Source organism: Nerophis ophidion, linkage group LG19 (assembly GCF_033978795.1).
Source record: "Nerophis ophidion isolate RoL-2023_Sa linkage group LG19, RoL_Noph_v1.0, whole genome shotgun sequence".
In the NCBI taxonomy this organism is placed as follows: Eukaryota; Metazoa; Chordata; class Actinopteri; order Syngnathiformes; family Syngnathidae; genus Nerophis; species Nerophis ophidion.
Genome location: NC_084629.1, coordinates 30,451,930 through 30,474,265, shown reverse-complemented (window position 1 = coordinate 30,474,265; position 22,336 = coordinate 30,451,930). Strand labels below are relative to the sequence as shown.

The window sequence follows — 22,336 nt, the reverse complement described above, 5'->3', positions numbered from 1 at the left end:
TCCAATTAATAACTGTTTTAAGTCACATGTTGCCATTCTGAAATAAAAGTGGGAAAAGAAGTTAACCAAATGTTGAAGTGTATAAACATTTTTTTTAAGTCAGGGTTAACTTAAATGACTTAATCATCATACAAGTAGAAAAAGAAGTTCATCACTTTTTTTAGCATTATTTTTATTAATAATGCGACATCTTGTAAAAAAAAATTCACGCAATAATCAATAAATTCTTGCTGCAATTACTTCTCTCCAATAAAATAAAATCAAACATTATTGTCTATATGTATATATTTTTTAAGTATATTGTTTTAGTTCTATATTTTTATAATTTTTTTAAAAAACAAACCTTTTTTGTTCATTGTGATAATACAAAAAATTCTGAGATGGACAAGCGGCAGAAAATGGATGGGTAGACATTTTGTCTTGACGAAAATAATTTTTTTAAACCTAAAAGTTCTTCTTATTATTCTATCATTAAGGCTTTGTTTAAACTCCAATAACTGTTTTAAGTCACATGTTACAATTGTAAAAAGTAGTTCACCAAAGTATAAATATTTTTTTAAACTCATAGTTAATTTAAATGACTTAATCATAATACAACTGAAAAAAAAAGTTGATAACTTTAAAAAAAAAAAGATTTTCCTAATAATGTAACATCTTGTAAACTTGTTCAAATAATAGTACAAAAATACTTTATAAAATGACTTCATTATAACAAAATATTTAAGACATTTTTCATTAGCTTAACATTATAACGCCTCTCAAAAATAATACAATTAAATATATTTTCTTATACAAATACTTTTTTTAAAAAGTATTGTTCAAGTTTCTTAACATTGTGAATTCTTACAAAAAATATAATATTTTTTGTTTATCACAGTAATAAAAAAATTGTATCTTGACGATAGTACAAGTTTTTATTCTTCTATCATTACAACTTTTTTTAACTCTAATATCTGTTTTAAGTCCCATGTATAAAAAAATGTTAACCAAAAATATAAACCATTTTCTGGAACTCAGAGTTAACTTAAATGACCTAATCGTAATACGAGAGGAAAAAGAAGTTCATCCCTTTTTTTAAATTAATATAACTTTTTCACATAATACAAAAAAAATGCTTTCTGAAAATACTTTATTAAAACAGAAAATTAAGAAATTGCCCCCTCCCCCAAAATCTATTTATATAGTATTTTTTGTGATATAAGAAGTATGTTTTACTTCCATAAGTTCCATAAAAGAAAAAACAAAGTTTTCTTCCTCATAATATTACAAACAAATATATTTTTTTAACCTTAAAGTTATTATTCCTCTATCATTACGACTTCTTTAAAAACACTTTTTTGTCCTAACATTACGGAAGCTGAGATAGGCGCCAGCACCCCCTGCGACCCCAAAAGGGAATAAGCGGTAGAAAATGGATGGATGGCTTACGGAAAAAAAACATCTGTTAAAAGTTTTTTTTGATACTTGTTTGTAAATTAAATTATTTTCAGCATTTTGATTTCTTTAAAAAAAAAGAGAAACACACGCTACTCTTAATAATACGAAAATAAATCAACGCTTTTTTTTTGTTGCCAAAATGACTTAAGAAAACAAAACTTTTGTAACATTCATTAAATACAACACATTTTTTTCTCATACTACAAAAAAAACTGATAGATGAATTATTACTTAATTTTGTTTCATAACTAACTTTCAGCTAAACCATATTGTTTTCTTAGTTTTAAAATTACAGATTTTGATACACTATTTTACAAATCTTGTCATATTACTGTACAACTTAAAAAACACACTTTTCTCCTTATGCTTTTGTCACAATTAGTCAAATAAAAAATATGTTAATGAAGGGAATACTTTCCATCCTCCCTGTCTTTATGATAATACTTTCACCATTAAATATCAACACTATCATAAATTGCTGATCGGGGTGGCCCGATCTGGTATCAGCAAAAAGTTGGATCATATCATTTTGCATGTAAAATGTCTTTACAAAAGGTAAACACTGTAGGCCAGGAGTCGGCAACCCAACATGTTGAAAGAGCCATATTGAACCAAATATACAAAAACAAATCTGTCTGGAGCCGCAAAAAGTTAAAAGCCTTATGTAAGTGTTGTAATGAAGGCAACACATTATGTAAATGTCTCAGAGGATGGAAATGACTGGCTTAAAACTGCTAAAGGTATAGTTGTGTGCCCAAGTTAAAGGAAAGGACAGGCTGTCTTCTTCTAATGGATTTATTGCAATCTTTGCAAGCTGGGTAATGTTTGTTGTTGTCTCAAACAACATGGCACACAATCAGAAATGCAGCCAATATTGCCTAATACAGATAATGTGTCATGAGACATGCAAAAACAAATTAAATACACAGAGGACATCAGTGAAGGAAATTAAATGAACTCAAATATACCAATAAACAAGGCACAATGATGAAATTATGTACACACAGCTAGCCTAAATAGCATGTTAGCATGGCTTATTAGCACTCCACAAAAGTCAATAACATCAACAAAGCTCACCTTTGTGCGTTCATGCACAGCATAAAACATTTGGTGGACAAAATGAGACAATAAACACGTCTTTCTATGGCAGCGTCGGAGAAAGTTGTACATCTAAACCAGGGGTCACCAACGCGGTGCCCGCGGGCACCAGGTAGCCCGTAAGGACCAGATGAGTCGCCTGCTGGCCTGTTCTAAAAATAGCTCAAATAGCAGCACTTACTAGTGAGCTGCCTCTATTTTTTTAATTGTATTTATTTACTGGCAAGCTGGTCTCGCTTTGCTCGACATTTTTAATTGTAAGAGAGACAAAACTCAAATAGAATTTGAAAATCCAAGAAAATATTTTAAAGGCTTGGTCTTCACTTTTTTAAATAAATTCATTTATTTTTTTACTTTGCTTTTTATAACTTTCAGAAAGACAATTTTAGAAAAAAAATACAACCTTAAAAAATGATTTTAGGATTTTTAAACACATATACCTTTTTATCTTTTAAATTCATTCCTCTTCTTTCCTGACAATTTAAATCAATGTTCAAGTAATTATTATTTTTTTTATTGTAAAGAATAATAAATACATTTTATTTTAATTCTTCATCTTAACTTCTGTTTTTTCGACAAAGAATATTTGTGAAATATTTATTCAAACTTATTATGATTAAAATAAAAGTATTCTGGCAAATCTAGAAAACCTGTAGAATCAAATTTAAATCTTATTTCAAAGTGGATTTTAAACTATTTAAAACATGTCATCAAAATTGTAAAATTAATCTTAATCAGGAAAAATTAATAATGATGTTTCATAAATTATTTTTTAATTTTTTTCAAAAAGATTCAAATTAGCTTGTTTTACTCTTCATTTTTTTCCGTTGAATTTTGAATTTTAAAGAGTCAAATTTGAAGATAAATGATGTTTCAAAATTAAATTTTCATTTTTTTTTGTGTTTTCTTCTCTTTTAAACCGTTCAATTAAGTGTTTTTTTCATCATTTATTCTCTCCAAAAAAACGTCCGTAAAAGGGAAAAAAATGTACGACGGAGTGACCGACAGAAATACCAATTTTTTTATATATATGGATTTATTTATTAAAGGTAAATTGAGCAAATTGGCTATTTCTGTCAATTCATTTAAGTGTGAACTGGTAGCCCTTCGCATTAATCAGTACCCAAGAAGTAGCTCTTGGTTTCAAAAAGGTTGGTGACCCCTGATCCAAACAAACTATGGTGAGTTCAAGGACCGCCAAAATTAGTGGGACAAAACGGCGCTAGCCAAATACTGTCATCAATGATGCATATACGCAAACATATTACACAGTGGGCTTTCTAACAATTAGGATGGTGTCATGTTTGTCCTCCTACAGAAACATTAAAACATTTTTGAAAAAGCTCCAGGGAGCCGCGGATTGCTGACCCCCCGCGGTAGGCTATAGGCTAAAAGGAGCCAGCAGTTACACAACAGCTAAGCACACAATAGCACACAAGCTTGACATACAGTATAAAAGAAGTGTCATTAATTAAACAATGTTGCAGTCTAAAATATCAAATGTCAATATAAACAAGTATTAAATCAATAGAAACTGATTAAATTAGCATATTAAAATGTATGCGGTACCAAGTGTGTCCGCATCATTCTGTTTACTGCACTGTGAGCTTGATTCAATGAATTGTGAGTAAACAATTACCACTCCACTTCAACTTTTAGAAATCAGGTGTTCCCCCACCTAGCATTGAGCTCTGAGTCATTTCACTTGATCAATGCTTTACCCGCGTTGAACACCTGCTATAGGATAAAAGTGCCTATGATTCGCGCTGGTGCCGATCAGTATGGGTGATATCTCTCACGGCGTTGCCAGGTGATGGAGATGGATATCTCCAAGCAGCTCCACACGTACGAGGTGGAGTATCACGTGCTGCAGGACGAGATGCTGGAAAGCGCCACGCCGCAGGCCGACGACTCGGACCGCTTGGAGAAGCTGGAGAAAACCAACGCACAGCTGAAGAAGCAGAACATGGATCTGCTGGAAAAACTTCAGGTATGTGCTCCTAATTATTAAAATATTTGTTTATTTATTCATTTATATGGGACATTTTTAAAACAACTGCCGCAAACAAAGAGGTTAAGAACATTCTATATACAAACCCCGTTTCCAAATGAGTTGGGAAATTTTCTTAGATGTACATATAAACGGAATACAATGATTTGCAAATCATTTTCAACCCACATTCGGTTGAATATGTTGTCTTCGGTACAAAGACAACATATTTGAACTTAAAACTGATAAACATTTTTTTTGTGTGCAAATAATCATTATCATTATCAGCAACACGTGACAAAGAAGTTGGGAGAGGTGGCAATAAATACTGATAAAGTTGAGAAATGCTCATCAAACACTTATTTTGGAACATCCCACAGGTGTCCAGGCTAATTGGGAAAAGGTGGGTGCCATGATTGGGTATAAAAGCAGCTTCCATGAAATGCTAAGTAATTCACAAACAAGGATGCGGCGAGGGTCACCAATTTGTAAGCAAATTGTGGAACAGTTTTAGAACAACATTTCTCATGAGCTATTGCTAGGAATTTAGCGATTTTACCATCTACGGTCCTTAAAATAATAAAAAGGTTCAGAGAATCTGAAGAAATCACTGCACGTAAGCGAGAATATTACGGACCTTTGATCCCTCAGGCGGTCCTGCATCAAAAACCGACATCAGTGTGTAAATGATATCACCACATGGGCTCAGGAACACTTCATAAAACCACTGTCAGTAACTACAGTTGGTTGCTGCATCTGTAAGTGCAAGTTAAAACTCTACTATGCAAAGCGAAAGCCATTTATCAACAGCACCAAGGAACGCCGCCGCCGGCTTCGCTGGGCCCGAGCTCATCTAAGATGGACTGATGCAAAGTGGTAAAGTGTTTTGTGTTCGGAGTCCACATTTCAAATTATATTTGGAAACTGTAGACGTTTTGTCCTCCGGAACAAAGAGGAAAATAACCATCCGGATTGTTATAGGCGCAAAGTTCAAAAGCCAGCATCTGTGATGGTATGGGGGTGTATTAGTGCCCAAGGCATGGGTAACTTACACATCTGTGAAGGCACCATTAATGCTGAAAGGTACATACAGGTTTTGGAGTAACATATGTTGTCATCCAAGCAATGTTGTCATGGACGCCTCTGTTTATTTGAACAAAACAATGCCAAGCCACGTGTTACAACAGCCTGGCCCGCCTGCAGTCCAGACCTGTCTTCCATCGAAAATTTGTGGCGCATTATGAAGCGTAAAATACGACAGCGGAGACCCGGGACTGTTGAACGACTAAAGCTCTACATAAAACAAGAATGGGAAAGAATTCCACTTTCAAAGCTTCAACAATTAGTTTCTTCTGTTCCCAAACGTTTATTGAGTGTTGTTAAAAGAAAATGTGATGTAACACAGTGGTGAACATGCCCTTTCCCAACTACTTTGGCACGTGTTGCAGCCATGAAATTCTAAGTTAATTATTATTAAAAAAACATAAAGTTTATGAGTTTGAACATCAAATATCTTGTCTTTGTAGTGCATTCAACTGAATATGGGTTGAAAAGGATTTGCAAACCATTGTATTCCGTTTATATTTACATCCAACACAATTTCCCAACTCATATGGAAACGGGGTTTGTATAAAACACAGTTAAAAATGCTTAAGAATAGTTTAAAAAAATGTACATAATTAAACTAATACAATATATAAGCAATCAAATGACGTCACATTGTATTCAAATGAATGCTGTGTCATGTGACTGGCAAGGTGTCATATATGCGACATCCTGAAGATGGCGGTGTCCTAAAAAGAGGACACTTAATAATAAATATTTGTTTGTTTATTTATTTACTTATATGGGACATATTTAAAACTACTGCCCCAAACAAGGAGGTAAAGAACATTCTATACATAAAACACAGTTAAAAGTGCATTAAAATAGTTTAAAAAATGTAAATAAATATAATAGCTAAGTAATAAAATGACATCACATTGTATTCCAAATGAATGCTGTGTCATGTGACTGGCAAGGTGTCATATATAAGACATCCTGAAGATAGCAGTGTCCTAAAAAGAGGACACTTAATAATAAATATTTGTTTATTTATTCATTTATATGGGACATTTTTAAAACTACTGCCCCAAACAAGGAGGTAAAGAACATTCTATATATGAAAGACAGTTAAAAATGCACAAGAATAATTAAAAAAATGTAAATAAATAAACAAATAAAATAGATAAGTAATAAAATAACGTCACATTGTATTCCAAATGAATGCTGTGTCATGTGACTGGCAAGGTGTCATATATGAGACATCCTGAAGATGGCAGTGTCCTAAAAAGAGAAGGACACTTAATAATAATGTTTATTTAATCATTTATATGGACATTTTTAAAACTACTGCCCCAAATAAAGAGGTAAAGAGCATTCTATATATAAAACACAGTTAAAAATGCATAAAAATTGTTTAAAAAATGTAAATAAATAAACAAATATATCAGATAGGTAATAAAATGTCGTCACATTGTATTCCAAATGAATGCTGTGTCATGTGACTGACAAGGTGTCATATATGAGACATCCTGAAGATTGCGGTGTCCTAAAAAGAGAAGGACACTTAATAATAAATATGTGTATATTTATTCATTTATATGGGACATTTTTAAAACTACTGCCCCAAACAAAGAGGTTAAGAACATTCTACATATAAAACACAGTTAAAAATGCATAAAAATAGTAAAAAAAAAATGTAAATAAGAATACAAATAAAATAGATCAGTAATAAAATGACATCACTTTGTGTTCCAAATGAATGCTGTGTCATGTGACTGGCAAGGTGTCATATATGAGACATCCTAAAGATGGCAGTGTCCTAAAAAGAGAAGGACACTTAAAACTATTTTTTTGTTTATTTATTCATTTATATGTGACATTTTTAAAACTACTGCCTCAACAAAAAAAAAGGTACAGAACATTCTATACATAAAACACAGTTAAAAATGCATAAAAATAGTTTAAAAAATGTAAACAAATATATCAGATAGGTAATAAAATGGCGTCACATTGTATTCCAAATGAATGCTGTGTCATGTGACTGGCAAGGTGTCATATATGAGACATCCTGAAGATTGCAGTGTCCTAAATAGAGAAAGACACTATGCCTATTCTTTGGTAAAGAAATTGTCTGTGGGGGCTCTGTCGCCGGAAGTCACGTGACATTCAAATTCGCAGGCGGCCCGGCAGAAGATCCAAACCCTGGAGACCAACGTGGACAACTTCCTGTCTCGCGAGAGCAAAATGAAGCACGTGATCCGCTCGCTGGAGCAGGAGAGGGCGTCCCACCAGAGGACCATCGAGCGCATGCGCTCCTGCCTCCCCCCCGACGCCCTGACAGATGTGGAGATGACCCACATCAGAGCGGGACCCAACGGGAAAGCCAAAGCCGGCGCCAAGAAGCCGTGATGAGTTCAAAGCCGGGCGGACAGTAGGAATCCTCACTACACTCGCAGGGCTCATTATTGCACTTAAAAGTACAGTGGAACCTCTAAGGCCAAATCAGAAATTGTGGAAATAATCTGTTCCAGGGTCAAACTGGGCCCGCCATAAAACCTTTTATTCATTATGCAGGGATTGTTTTTGTGTCAAAACAAAACGTAGGGTCCATTTTGTACCTTTTGCCCGTTGTTGGTGCTTTTAATACAGAATGGGCAAAAATGACCGCCTATAGTCGATATTGTTCTAACGATCTCAACTTTAAAAACACAGAAAATGCAACATTTCACCGCTTTTGCCTTCTTCCACAGACCCTAGCAACTTTCTGCTGGCCTTTTCCGCACAGGTGTTTTTCCGCCCTGGTGCTACCTTTTTAGCTGCTCAATTGCCGGAGCCATTTTGTACCTTTCGCATGTCATGGTGCCTTTCGTACAGAACGGTCACATGAAGGCAAATTGCATCTTTTTTCTTTTTTTAATCAGTCAAAGTGGCAAGCAAGTGCAAAAAGAAGTTAACTCTTTTTAAATGAAATAAATGTAGCAAAAACAACAACATAACAAAAGATATGTGGCGCTAGCTGGGCTTTGGACATATTGGTATTTTTTTCCCCCAACTCTAATCGGGTTTCCAACAGTACAGTACAGCTCGGTTGGTAGAGTGGCCGTGCCAGCAACTTGAGGGTTCCGGGTTCGATCCTCGCTCCCGCCATCCTAGTCACTGCCGTGGGCAAGACACTTTACCCACCTGCTCCCGGTGCCACCCACACTGGTTTAAATGGAACTTAGATATTGGGTTTCACTATGTAAAGTGCTTTGAGTCACTTTGATGTCTCCAAAGTTCCAAAAAATAGTCGAAAAAAAAGGAAAATAACAGAGCTGTTGAAAATGAAAATGGCGGCTGTATTACCTCGGAGACGTCACGTTCTGACGTCATCACCACATGAGTGATAAACAGAAAGGCGTTTAATTCGCCAAAATTCACCCATTTAGAGTTTGGAAATCGGTTAAAAAATATATGGTCTTTTTTCTGCACCATCAAAGTATATATTGACGCTTACATTGGTCTGCTGATAATGTTCCCCTTTAAGACTGTGTTATATTGTTCAATTAAGGGGACTAGCCTGCGTGCTATTTTCTGCTCAGCTATTGCGTAGCTGCGAGTTATTAGTTCAGCTTTTTCAAATGACTATGGTGGAGATACAAGAAAAGACCGATTTTGCGTGTTAAACAGCTTTCTTTGCACAACTAAGTCGGCTGCAGGGCTGCTTGTATCGGAGCTGATATCATTCCGGTACTTGTTTTTTTTGCTGATATTACTGATACCGATTGGACGTCCTTATTCTTATTTATCATACAAGTGTTAAAGAAGTTAACCACCAAATACAACAGATGGAGCTTTGAAACATTCTCAAATGAAAAACATTTTTGGGGAGTGGCTGAAAAAATGCTTTCCTGACGTCTGGAATGATTTGACTTGTTGTTATAGACAAAAGCCAAAGATAAAGCAAACGTTAGGTTGAGTTTAGAGCTAGCTGGAAAAAAAAGAATTCTATTGACGTTGCAAAAAGGCACAAAAATCCAAAGAAAAAGCCGACATTATTTGTCAGGCTGGGTAGAACTAGTGACGTTTTAAGTATGTCGTCCAAAGAAAATCTTTCATCGTTCGATTGCTTTTGTGAAGTTGTGTCGGATTTTGTTTGACTTTAGAAGTTCCACTGTAACTTTTTTTTTCTAGCAGAATGTTCCTCAGCTGCCGAAAGTGACAATCCACTTTGCCCCCCGCTGGCCAAACTGTGAACTGCCATACCAACATCGGCCATTCGGCTTTTTTTTTTTTAAGTGACTTGTCGCAAACGCTAACTGAAAGTTTCAGCGTTATCAGACCGCCAGCTTGTCTCCTCCTGAGGAGGAAGTGTGTCTTTGCGAAAGCCCAGACAGGATGTGAGGTCGTCTGCCTGGTTGGCTTCCTGTGTGACTGACCGCAGTGTCGCCTGAAGACACACCACTCTAGTCGCTCCTTTTTCTCAAGCTCAATCGGCAATAAAAGAACTTGAAAGCGGTCGTGGGGTGAAATGGAGTGCAGTGTTTGTCTGCAACCAGCAGGGGCGCCGTGGCTTCAGTCTCCACTCAAAAGAAAGGCGGCGCTAGCTACGGGGTGTCCAAACTTCTCACGTCAGAACTTTTAATGTCTTCCGTTATTTTATTATGTTTTATGTATTAAAGCTGCACTTAAAAGAAACAATATTTTAATACGATAAGATCCAATCTTGTAAAAGTAAAAGGAAAAGAATAAATTTGAGTAAATGTTGGATAGACTTCTTAAAATTACAAACATTTTCTTGTAACTTTACGATGTTTTCCCTCTTTAGAATTCCAATTTTATTTACTCCAAAAACAAAAACATGCTGCTACGAGAATAATGTTTTGATATTACGAGAAGAAAAACGTTTATTTTTTGTCAAATAGATACTTTTTTAACAAAAAATTGCCACTATAAGAATATAACAACAAAGTGTTGTTTTTTTCAGTCATATTATTTATTATAATATTTGATTTATAAGTATTGCTATGCAACACTAATTTGGCCCTAGTGTGTGATTGGGAGTGTGAATGTTGTCTGTCTATCTGTGTTGACCCTGCGATGAGGTGGCTACTTGTCCAGGGTGTACTCCGCCTTCCACCCGAATGCAGCTGAGATAGGCTCCAGCGACCCCAAAGCGGAAGAAAATGGATGGATGGATGTAATGTTCTATATTTTTAATGGAACATTTAAAATGTTGGTGTTGTTCAATTGAGACCCATCACAGTGCTTCATACACTTATCTCTTATGTTTCACTGCCATCTGCTGGTCATAATTATCATTACACCATGTACCAAATAAAATAGCTTTGAGGTGGTTAAGCTCAACCAGACGTCTTCCTTACATTAGGCGCACCGGGTTATAATGCGCACTGTCGAGTTTTGAGGGAAGAAAAAGGCTTTTAAGTCTGGAAAATACGGGAACTTAATGTCAAGCTTGATGGATTTTGAGCCCCTTCGTGGTTTTATTAGGCCGTAAAACTGCCAAGAAGGTGCTTTGACAGATAGTGCCTCTCCCCCTATAAGGGAAGGTCTTACCCGTAAAGCGGTAGAAAATGGATGGATGGATGTCTTATTCTCATAAAATTATGATACAAAAACGTGGAAAATAAATATTTTTCTTTATAAATACAAATTTGATATTTTTTACTCCTATTTTTTCCTGGTATCAACGTTTTTTTCTTGTAATATTACCACGATTTTCAATAATATTCTTGCTTCATAACGTTTTTCTCCTAACAGTACTTTTTTTTTTTTTATTAAAAAAATTAAACTTTTCTTTTCCGACAAAACAACGTTATTCTTGAAAAGAAAAAAATCTTCATGTTTTCTCCATTTTTGACGCTTCTTGTGGGTGGGTTAAAAAAAACGTTTTTTCCTTGTGATAATTAAAGTTAAAGTACCAGTGATTGTCACACAATAGTACTTTTTTAAGTGTTATTCTTGCAGAATGTAATTTTTTTGCTTGTATTTGATATTTTTTATTCCCATGTTTCCCGGGATAAACGTTTTTTTCTTATAATATTACGACTTTTATTTTTAACCATATTCTTGCAACATAACGTTTTTTTTTCTCCTAACAGTACAACCTTTTTTCTCCTTTTTAATCAAAAAAAAGGAAACTTTTCTTTTCTGTTAAAACTATTTTATTCTTGAAAATAAAAATAAAAATCCTCATGTTTTCTCCATTTTAAAACGCTTCTTTGGTGGGTGAAAAAAAGTTTATTCCTTGTGATAATTAAAGTTAACTTTAAGTTAAAGTACAAATAATTGTCACACAATAGTACTTTTTTGAGTATTATTCTTGTAGTATTAAAATTTTTTGCTTGTATTTTTTAATCCATCCATTCATCCATTTTTAATTAATTGTATTTTTTGGGGGGAATTTCAAGCTTATACTTGCTACTTTGATACACAGCAGCAAGAAAGGATCATAAAATGGATCTTATTGTTAGGAAGCATGATTGATGGATAAAAGTTTGGACACCCCTTGAGCTACAATCACATTTGATACACTTTGGCATGGAAACAGGAGTTCAGAACTCTGCCACTTGTCCAGTCTCACCAGTGTGAGAACGTGTAGGTTTCTATTTCACAGAAGGGTTTTAACGTGCCAGTCGCCGTCTCCTCGCGTCTGGCTTTGTGGTTCCATGTTTGACTCGACTGGTTCCGTTAGTGACTGGCGAGGAAAAAAAAAAAGTGACGTTTGTCGTCCTTGGCGTATTCCTACCGACTTGTCTTACTTAGTCTCACCTTCACGAGCAGACATCCAGTTGTGGTGCAGAAGTTGAAAAGCACTTGCCTTACCTGTCACTCACTTTTGTTGATCTATGCTTTTTAGGCAGCACAAAAATTCCACCAGTATTGTTGGTTTGTTAAAAAAAGAAGAATGAATGAAAAAGTGTTTTGTATGTTTGCTTTGATTACAGCTTGGAAACAACATTTGAGATGTCAAGTCTTTATTGTGTCTTATGAAGACAAAACGGTCATTCTCATGCAACTTTGTCTTTGTAAAATTAGGACTTATTTTTGAAAAATGTTTTGTAAAATAGTTATTTAATTTTTTTTTTTTTGTCAAACTATCCATACGATGACTTAGTTTCTAAGACATACAAAAAAACAATCTGTCTGGAGCCGCAACAAATTCAAAGCCTCATATAGGTGTTATAATTAAGTCAACACATGATGTAAGTGTCTATATTTCCTATATTAGCCGATCAAAATGACTTTAAAAAGTCTTATATAAGTGTTATAATGAAGACAGCACAGGATGTGTCTATATTAGTTATATTAGCCTACAATCATAATTACTTTAAAAGTCTTAAGTGTTTTATATAATGAAGGCAACACGTGATGTGTCTATATTAGCTATGTTAGCCTACAATCAAAATGACTTTAAAAAGTATTATATAAGTGTTATAATTAAGGCAACACATGTTGAAAGTGTCTATATTAGTTATATTAGCCTATCAAAATTACTTTAAAAGACTTATATAAATGCTATAATGAAGGCAATACATGATATATCTATACTAGCCTACTATTAAAATGAATTTAAAAGTCTTATATAAGTGTTTTATATAATGAAGGCAACACATGATGTAAGTGTCTATATTAGTTATATTAGCCTACTATCAAAATTACTTTAAAAGTCTTATATAAGTGCTATAATGAAGGCAATACATGATATATATATATATAAATACTAGCCTACTATTATAATTAATTTTAAAGTCTTATATAAGTGTTTTATATAATGAAGGCAACACATGATGTAAGTGTCTATATTAGCTATATTAGCCTGCTATCAAAATTACTTTAAAAGTCTTAAGTGTTTTATATAATGAAGGCAACACGTGATGTGTCTATATTAGCTATGTTAGCCTACAATCAAAATGAATTTAAAAAGTGTTTTATAAGTGTTATAATTAAGGCAACACATGTTGAAAGTGTCTATATTAGTTATATTAGCCTACTATCAAAATTACTTTAAAAGTCTTATATAAGTGCTATAATGAAGGCAATACATGATATATCTATACTAGCCTACTATTAAAATGAATTTAAAAGTCTTATATAAGTGTTTTGTATAATGAAGGCAACACATGATGTAAGTGTCTGTATTAGTTATATTAGCCTACTATCAAAATTACTTTAAAAGTCTTAAGTGTTTTATATAATGAAGGCAACATGTGATGTAAGTGTCTGTATTAGCTATGTTAGCCTACTATCAAAATGACTTTAAAAAGTGTTATATACGTGTTATAATTAAGGCAACACATGATGTAAGTGTCTATATTAGTTATATTAGCCTACTATCAAAATTACTTTAAAAGTCTTATATAAGTGCTATAATGAAGGCAATACATGATATATATATATATATATAAATACTAGCCTACTATTATAATTAATTTTAAAGTCTTATATAAGTGTTTTATATAATGAAGGCAACACATGATGTAAGTGCCTATATTAGCTATATTAGCCTACTTTCCAAATGACTTTAAAATGTCTTATATACTTTAAGTGCTATAATGAAGACAACACATGATGTGTATATATTAGCTTACTATCAAAATGACTTTAAAAGTCTTATAAAAGTGTTATAATGAAGGCAACACATGATGTAAGTGTCTATATTAGCCTACTATCACAATGACTTTAAAAGTCTTATATAAGTGTTTTATATAATGAAGACAACACATGTTAGCCTACTATCAAAATGACTTTAAAAGCCTTATATAAGTGTTATAATGAAAACAACACATGATGTGTCTATATTAGCTATACTAGCCTACTACAAAAATGACTTTAAAAGTCTTATATAAGTGTTATAATGAAGGCAACACATGAGGTGTCTATATAAGCTATATTAGCCTACTATCAAAATTACTTTAAACGTCTTATATAAGTGTTATAATGAAGGCAACACTTGTTAGCCTACTATTAAAATGACTTTAAAAGCCTTATATACGTGTTATAATGAAAACAACACGTGATGTAAGTGTCTATTATACTACCCTACTACCAAAATTACTTTAAAAGTCTTATATTAGTGTTATAATGAAGGCAACACATGATGTAAGTGTCTATATTAGCTATATTAGCCTACTATCAAAATGACTTTAAAGGTCTTATATAAGTGTTATAATGAAGACATTACATAATGTAAGTAACATGTAATGGTGGTTCTTTGCTGAAAATGTTGCATAGATTATATTTTACAGATCATCTTCAAGCCGCTTTCTGACAGTCGCTTCAGGATGCGCGGTTTTGTGGGCAGTCTTATTTTCTTGGCTCACCTTTGACGGGGTCTTCTCCCCGTCATATTTGGTGTAGCGTGCAAGGACGGGAGTGGAAGAAGTGTCAAAAGATGGCGCTAGCTGTTTTAATGACATCCAGACTTTACTTCAATCAATAACGGAGCAGCATCTCCTCATCCGGAAACAACAACACAGGAAATGTGTCCCGTGAAAAACCGTCCGACCGGAACTCTAATAACTAAAGTTCCTTGGGTGAATAATGTAAACTCACTACACCGGTATGTTTTAATGCTTTCATGGCGAGTTTACTGACAGATATAAGTAAGAACTTTACACTACTTTATATCAGAAATGGCAACAGCGGAGGATGAATGTGCCATAACAAGAAGATAGAGGAAAAAGAAGCAGCTTTTCGGCTACGGTGTCATCACGGACTACAAAGCCGGACTTGCACAATTTTTCAGGACTTATGCAGATCTCAAATACAGATCAGCAGGTACCAGAAGGTAAGAAAAGTTGCTTTTTGTATAGAGATGTCCAATAATATCGGCCAATAAATGCTTTAAAATGTAATATCGGAAATTATCGGTATCCGTTTCAAAGAGTAAAATGTATAACTTTCTAAAACGCCTCTGTAGGAAGCGGTACACGGACATAGGAAGAAGTACAGAACAGTTGCGTCTCCCAGTCCAACCCTCCTGATTTTCCCGGGAGACTCCTGAATTTCATTGCCCCTCCCGAAAATCTCCCGGAGCAACCATTCTCCCGATATCCACCCACACAACAATATTGGGGGCATGCCATAAAGGCACTGCATTTGCATGCAGGCCCAATCACATAACATCTACGACTTTTCACACACAAAACTGAATGCAACGCATACTTGGTCAACAGCCATACAGGTCACACTGAGGGTGGCCGTACAAAAACTTTAACACTGTTACAAATATGCGGCACACTGTTAACCCACACCAAACAAGAATGACAAACACATTTCGGGAGAACATCCGCACCGTAACATAACATAAACACAGAACAAATTCCCAGAATCCCTTACAGCACTAACTCTTCCGGGACGCTACAATATACATCCCCCCACACCTCAACCCTGCCCACCCCCCTCCAACTCCGCCTCAACCTCCTCATGCTCTCTCATGGAGAGCATGTCCCAAATTCCAAGCTGCTGTTTTGAGACATGTTAAAAAAAAAAAAAATAATGTACTTTGTGACTTCAATAATAAATATGGCAGTGCCATGTTGGCATTTTTTTCCATAACTTGAGTTGATTTATTTTGGAAAACCTTGTTACATTGTTTAATGCATCCAGTGGGGCTTCACAACAAAATTAGGTATAATAATGTGTTAATTCCAAGGCTGTATACATCAGTATCGGTTGTTATCAGAATCGGTAATTTAGAGTTAAAAAAAACATTATCAGACATCTCTACTTTTGCATAATATTGCGAAACAAAATGGCAGATAATGTGTCTTACCTTACACACACCATAATAATACTCCTATGTTTAATGCGTTGACAATTATTCAAGGGGTGTGGCTTCATAGCCTACCAAAGTTGCACTAAAACATTTTGATAGATTTTTTGAGCACCGTGTGTCATTTTCTCGTGTGAATGTTGTCTGTCTATCCGTGTTGGCCCTGCGATGAGTTGGCGACTTGTCCAGGTTGCACCCCGCCTTCCGCCCTAATGCAGCTGGGATAGGTTCCAGCACCCTGTGGGACCCCGAAGGGAAAAAGCGGTAGAAAATGAATGGATGTAATGTTTTATATTTTTAATTGACCATTTAAAACGTTGGTATTGTTTACTTGAGACCCATCACTGTGCTCTCTACACTTATCTCTTATGTTTGACTGCCATCTACTGGTCACATTATTATGACACCATGTACCAAATAAAATAGCTTGGAGGGGGTTAAGCTCAACCAGACTTGTTCTGTACATTAGGCGCACCGTGTTATAAGGCGCACTGTCGAGTTTTGAGGGGAAAAAAGGCTTTAAAGTGCCCCTTGTGAAGACAAAACGGTCTTGTTAAAATGTTTTACAGTAAAAAAAAATTTGCCGTCATTCTCATGCAACTTTGTCTTTGTAATATTAGGACTTATTTTTGAAAAGTGTTTTGTAAAATAGTTATTTAAAAAATGTGTGTTTTTTTTTTTTGTCAAACTCCATACGATGACTTAATTTCTAAGACATTAAAGGCCTACTGAAACCCACTACTACCCACCACGCAGTCTGATAGTTTATATATCAATGATGAAATATTAACATTGCAACACATGCCAATACAGCCTTTTTAGTTTACTAAATTACAATTTTGAATTTCCCGGGACTTTTTTCGTGAAAACGTTGCGTTATGATGACGTGTACGTGTGACGTCACGGGCTGTTATGAACATGAGCGCTGCGCACACACACAGCTAAAAGTCGTCTGCTTTAACGGCATAATTATACAGTATTTTGGACATCTGTGTTGCTGAATCTTTTGCAATTTGTTCAATTTATATTGGATAAGTCAAAGTAGAAAGATGGAGTTGGGAAGCTTTAGCCTTTAGCCACACAAACACACGGTGATTCCTTGTTTAAAATTCACGGAGGTGAAACTTTAGTATGGATCACAGCGGACATGGATCCCGACTACATGTCAACCAGCAGGTTTCGGTGAGAAAATTGTGCTTAAAAAGTCAGTTCAGCTGAGCTTGTGCCGCCCATAGAGCTGCCGTCGACTTCCCCGAGACACTGCGCGTCAACACCCGGCCGTGGACGTACACTTCCGAATATCAGGTATTGTTAAACTCACTAAAACACTAGCAACACAATAGAAAGCTAAGGGATTTCCCAGAATTGTCTTAGTAAATGTCTCTAAAAACATATGAATCCGTCTCAATGTAACGCATTTGCAATCGCGTTTTTGTTTTTTTTAACTTGTTTTTGTTTTTCGTTTTTTTGTAGTCCGTCGCTATCAATATCTTCAAAAACGAATCTTTCATCCTCGCTCAAATTAATAGGGAAATTGTTTTCTCGGTCCGAACAGCTCTTTTTGTTGGAGGCTCCCATTATAAACAATGTGAATATATGAGGAGCCATCAACATGTGACGTCATCGTCTGCGACTTCCGGTAGAGGTAGGGCTTTTCTCCAGTTGCGAACTTTATCGTGGATGTTCTCTACTAAATCCTTTCAGCAAAAATATGGCAATATCGCAAAATGATCAAGTATGACACATAGAATGGACCTGCTATTGTAAGGACTGGTGGGCATCGAGGTGCCGGGTTCGATTCCCTCGAGGATGCGTTGACGTGAACACAACAAAGGTAAAATCTTAAAAGATTTATTTAACAAAAAGAGAGCTCTGAACAGAAATACTGGAGCTAATAAAAAGGCAAACCAAAAATGCTAGTATGAAAACTAGGAAATACAAACAGAAAACTAGAATTGGCATGAAAGCACAAAAATGTAAAAACAAAAACAATTAGCACGTGAGCTAAGAAAAGGCGGGTGGCTTAGCATATGAGCTAGCGAGACTAAACGTACCGAGAAGCACAGTCTCTTGTTGCATGTGAGCAACTCTTATGGACCCAGACTGAACAAGGCTTATATAGGGAGTAATCAAGTAGAACCAGGTGTGTGTAGAAAACGAGGAGCAGGTGAAATCAATGTGTAACCATGGTAACGGACTAAACAGGAAGTAAGTGGGTCAGAAAGCGAATGAAACAAAGATGGAAAAATAAACGTGAAGATTTGAGTCACGGATCGCAACAGCTATCCCCGTTTGAATAAGAAAATCTCATTTCAGTAAGCCTTTAACACAGGTGTCGGCAACCCAAAATGTTGAAAGAGCCTTATTGGACCAAAAATACAAAAAACTCATCTGTTTGGAGCCGCAAAAAATTAAAAGCCTTACATAAGTGTTATAATGAAGGCAACACATGATGTAAGTGTCTATATTTGCTATATTAGCCTACCATTAAAAATTATTAAAGTATTTTAGAAGTGCTATAAAGAAGGCAACACATGATATAGTTGTGTATATATATATATATATATATATATATATATATATATATATATATATATATATATATATATATATATATATATTATCTTGTATAAGTAATGAAGGCACCACTTTGATTGATTGATTGATTGCAACTTTTATTAGTAGATTGCACAGTACAGTACATATTCCGTACAATTGACCACTAAATGGTAACACCCCAATAAGTTTTTCAACTTGTTTAAGTCGGGGTCCACGTTAATCAATTCATGGTACAAATATATATTGTCAGCATAACACAGTCATCACACAAGTTAATCATCATAGTATATACATTGAATTATTTATATTATTTACAATCCGGGGGGTGGGATGAGGAGCTTTGGTTGATATCAGAACTTCAGTAATCAACAATTGCATCGACAGAGAAATGTGGACATTGAAACAGTGTAGGTCTTACTTAGTAGGATATGTACAGCCAGCAGAGAACATGGTGAGTTCAGATAGCATAAGAACAAGTTCAGATAGCATAAGAACAATTATATACATTAGAAATACATTTGATTATTTACATTAGGTTATTTACAATCCGGGGAGATGGGATGTGAATGGAGGAGGGTATTAGTAAAGGGTTGAAGTTGCATGGAGGTGTTTTTTAGAGTGGTTTTGAAGGAGGATAGAGATGCACTTACTTTTACACCTGTTGGGAGTGCATTCCATATTGATGCGGCATGATGTATGTGTCTATATTAGCTATATTAGCCTACTATCAAAATGACTTTAATAGTCTTATAGAAGTGTTATAATGAAGGCAACACATGATGTAAGTGTCTATATTAGCTATATTAGCCTACTATCAAAATGACTTTAAAGGCCTACTGAAACCCACTACTACCCACCACGCAGTCTGATAGTTTATATATCAATGATGAAATATTAACATTGCAACACATGCCAATACGGCCTTTTTAGTTTACTAAATTGCAATTTTAAATTTCCCCGCAGAGTTTCTTGTTGAAAACGACGCGGAATGATGACGCGTGCGCGTGACGTCTCGAGTTGCAGGGGACATATTAGCGCCGCACCACTAGGGGCTAAAAGCCGTCTCTTCTCATCGCGCAATCACACAGTATTTTGGACATCTGTGTTGATGAATCTTTTGCAATTTGTTCAGTTAATATTGGAGAAGTCAAAGTACAAAGATGGAGTTGGGAAGCTTTAGCCTTTAGCCACACAAACACACGGTGATTCCTTGTTTAAAATTCCCGGAGGTGAAACTTTACTATGGATCAGAGCGGTCAAGCGAAGATGGATCCTGACTACATGTCAACCGGCAGGTTTCGGTGAGAAAATTGTGCTTAAAAAGTCAGTTCTTACCGGATATCAGCGGAACTTCTGTCGTGCTGCTGCTGCTGTGACTAATTCCCTCAGAGACTGGCCTCAAGACACCCGTGGCCACACCCTTCCGACTATCAGGTACTATTAAACTCACTAAAACACTAGCAACACAATAGAAAGATAAGTGATTTCCCAGAATTATCCTAGTAAATGTCTCTAAAAACATCTGAATCGCTCACAATAACAATCGGCTTTTTTTCAACTTTATTTATTTATCTATTTTTTTCTTGTCCTTCGCTATCAGTATCCTCAGCCACGAATCTTTCATCCTCGCTCAAATTGATGTGGAAATTGTCGTTTTCTCGGTCCGAAAAGGTCTTTTTGTTGGACGCTCCCATTATAAACAATGTGAGGATGTGAGGAGCCATCACACCGGTGATGTCATCGTCTGCTACAGTGGGGCAAAAAAGTATTTAGTCAGCCACAGATTGTGCAAGTTCTCCCACTTAAAATGATGACAGAGGTCTGTAATTTTCATCATAGGTACACTTCAACTGTGAGAGACAGAATGTGAAAAAAAAAATCCAGGAATTCACATTGAGGGAATTTTGAATAATTTATTTGTAAAATATGGTGGAAAATAAGTATCTGGTCAACCATTCAAAGCTCTCACTGATGGAAGGAGGTTTTGGCTCAAAATCTCACGATACATGGCCCCATTCATTCTTTCCTTAACACGGATCAATCGTCCTGTCCCCTTAGCTGAAAAACAGCCCCAATACATGATGTTTCCACCCCCATGCTTCACAGTAGGTGTGGTGTTCTTGGGATGCAACTCAGTATTCTTCTTCCTCCAAACACGACGAGTTGAGTTTATACCAAAATGGATACATGGATGATACAGCAGAGGGTTGGGAGAATGTCATGTGGTCAGATGAAACCAAAATAGAACTTTTTGGTATAAACTCAACTCGTCGTGTTTGGAGGAAGAAGAATACTGAGTTGCATCCCAAGAACACCACACCTACTGTGAAGCATGGGGGTGGAAACATCATGCTTTGGGGCTGTTTTTCTGCTAAGGGGACAGGACGATTGATCCGTGTTAAGGAAAGAATGAATGGGGCCATGTATCGTGAGATTTTGAGCCAAAACCTCCTTCCATCAGTGAGAGCTTTGAATGGTTGACCAGATACTTATTTTCCACCATATTTTACAAATAAATTATTCAAAATTCCCTCAATGTGAATTCCTGGATTTTTTTTTTCACATTCTGTCTCTCACAGTTGAAGTGTACCTATGATGAAAATTACAGACCTCTGTCATCATTTTAAGTGGGAGAACTTGCACAATCAGTGGCTGACTAAATACTTTTTTGCCCCAATGTACTTCCGGTACAGGCAAGACTTTTTTATTAGCGACCAAAAGTCGCGAACTTTATCGTGGATGTTCTCCACTAAATCCTTTCAGCAAAAATATGGCAATATCGCGGAATGATCAAGTATGACACATAGAATGGACCTGCTATCCCCGTTTAAATAAGAAAATCTCATTTCAGTAGGCCTTTAAAATGCCTACTGAAGTGCTATAATGAAGGCAACACATAATATAGCTATATTACCATACTATCAAAATTACTTTAAAAGTCTTTTATTAGTGCTATAATGAAGTCAACACATGATGTAAGTGTCTATATTAGCCTACTATCAAAATGACTTTAAGTGCTTTTAAGTACGCCTTATAGTCCGGAAAATACAGTAACTTAATGTCAAGCTTGATAGATTTTGAGCCCCTACGTGGTTTTATTAGGCCGTAAAACTGCCAAGAAGGTGCTTTGACAGATAGTGCCTCTCCCCCAATAGGGGAGGGTCTTACCCGTAAAGCGCTTGTCGAGCGCGGCCGCCGTCGACCCCTGCCCTGATGGCCGCCAAGCAGCGGCGGCCTATCTCTCGCACGCTAAAACAAAGGAGGCCACATTCCTCACGTATTCCCACACGAGCGCACATCCTGGAGCAAAAAAAAGAAAAAAATAGGGGGGGGTTTGGGTCCGATGGGGATTTGCTGGGAACGACACTTCCTCTGCTATCAGCTCTGTTTGTGTTCTTTGTTTTTCATCCTTCAGTCCGTCGCCCCGCTCC

At 35.7% G+C, this 22,336-nt stretch overlaps 1 protein-coding gene and 1 long non-coding RNA gene across 6 annotated transcripts in view; one reads left to right on the top strand and one right to left on the bottom strand.

Annotated features, from left to right (window-relative positions):
• The window catches only part of tbc1d4 (TBC1 domain family, member 4), a 123,701-nt gene extending 111,172 nt beyond the window's left edge, over positions 1–12,529 (top strand). For all 5 annotated transcript variants that reach the window (XM_061879764.1, XM_061879763.1, XM_061879765.1 and 2 more), the window contains 2 exons: positions 4,346–4,525; positions 7,748–12,529. In XM_061879764.1, the coding sequence (XP_061735748.1) occupies positions 4,346–4,525; positions 7,748–7,978 (411 nt within the window). In that variant the 3' untranslated portion in view covers positions 7,979–12,529. The remainder of the gene's footprint in view (positions 1–4,345; positions 4,526–7,747) is intronic.
• A 3,562-nt stretch (positions 12,530–16,091) lies between these two features.
• LOC133538287 (uncharacterized) overlaps positions 16,092–22,336 on the bottom strand; it is a 256,247-nt gene continuing 250,002 nt past the window's right edge. The window contains exon 2 of the long non-coding RNA XR_009802964.1: positions 16,092–16,584. This is a non-coding gene — a long non-coding RNA (uncharacterized LOC133538287). The remainder of the gene's footprint in view (positions 16,585–22,336) is intronic.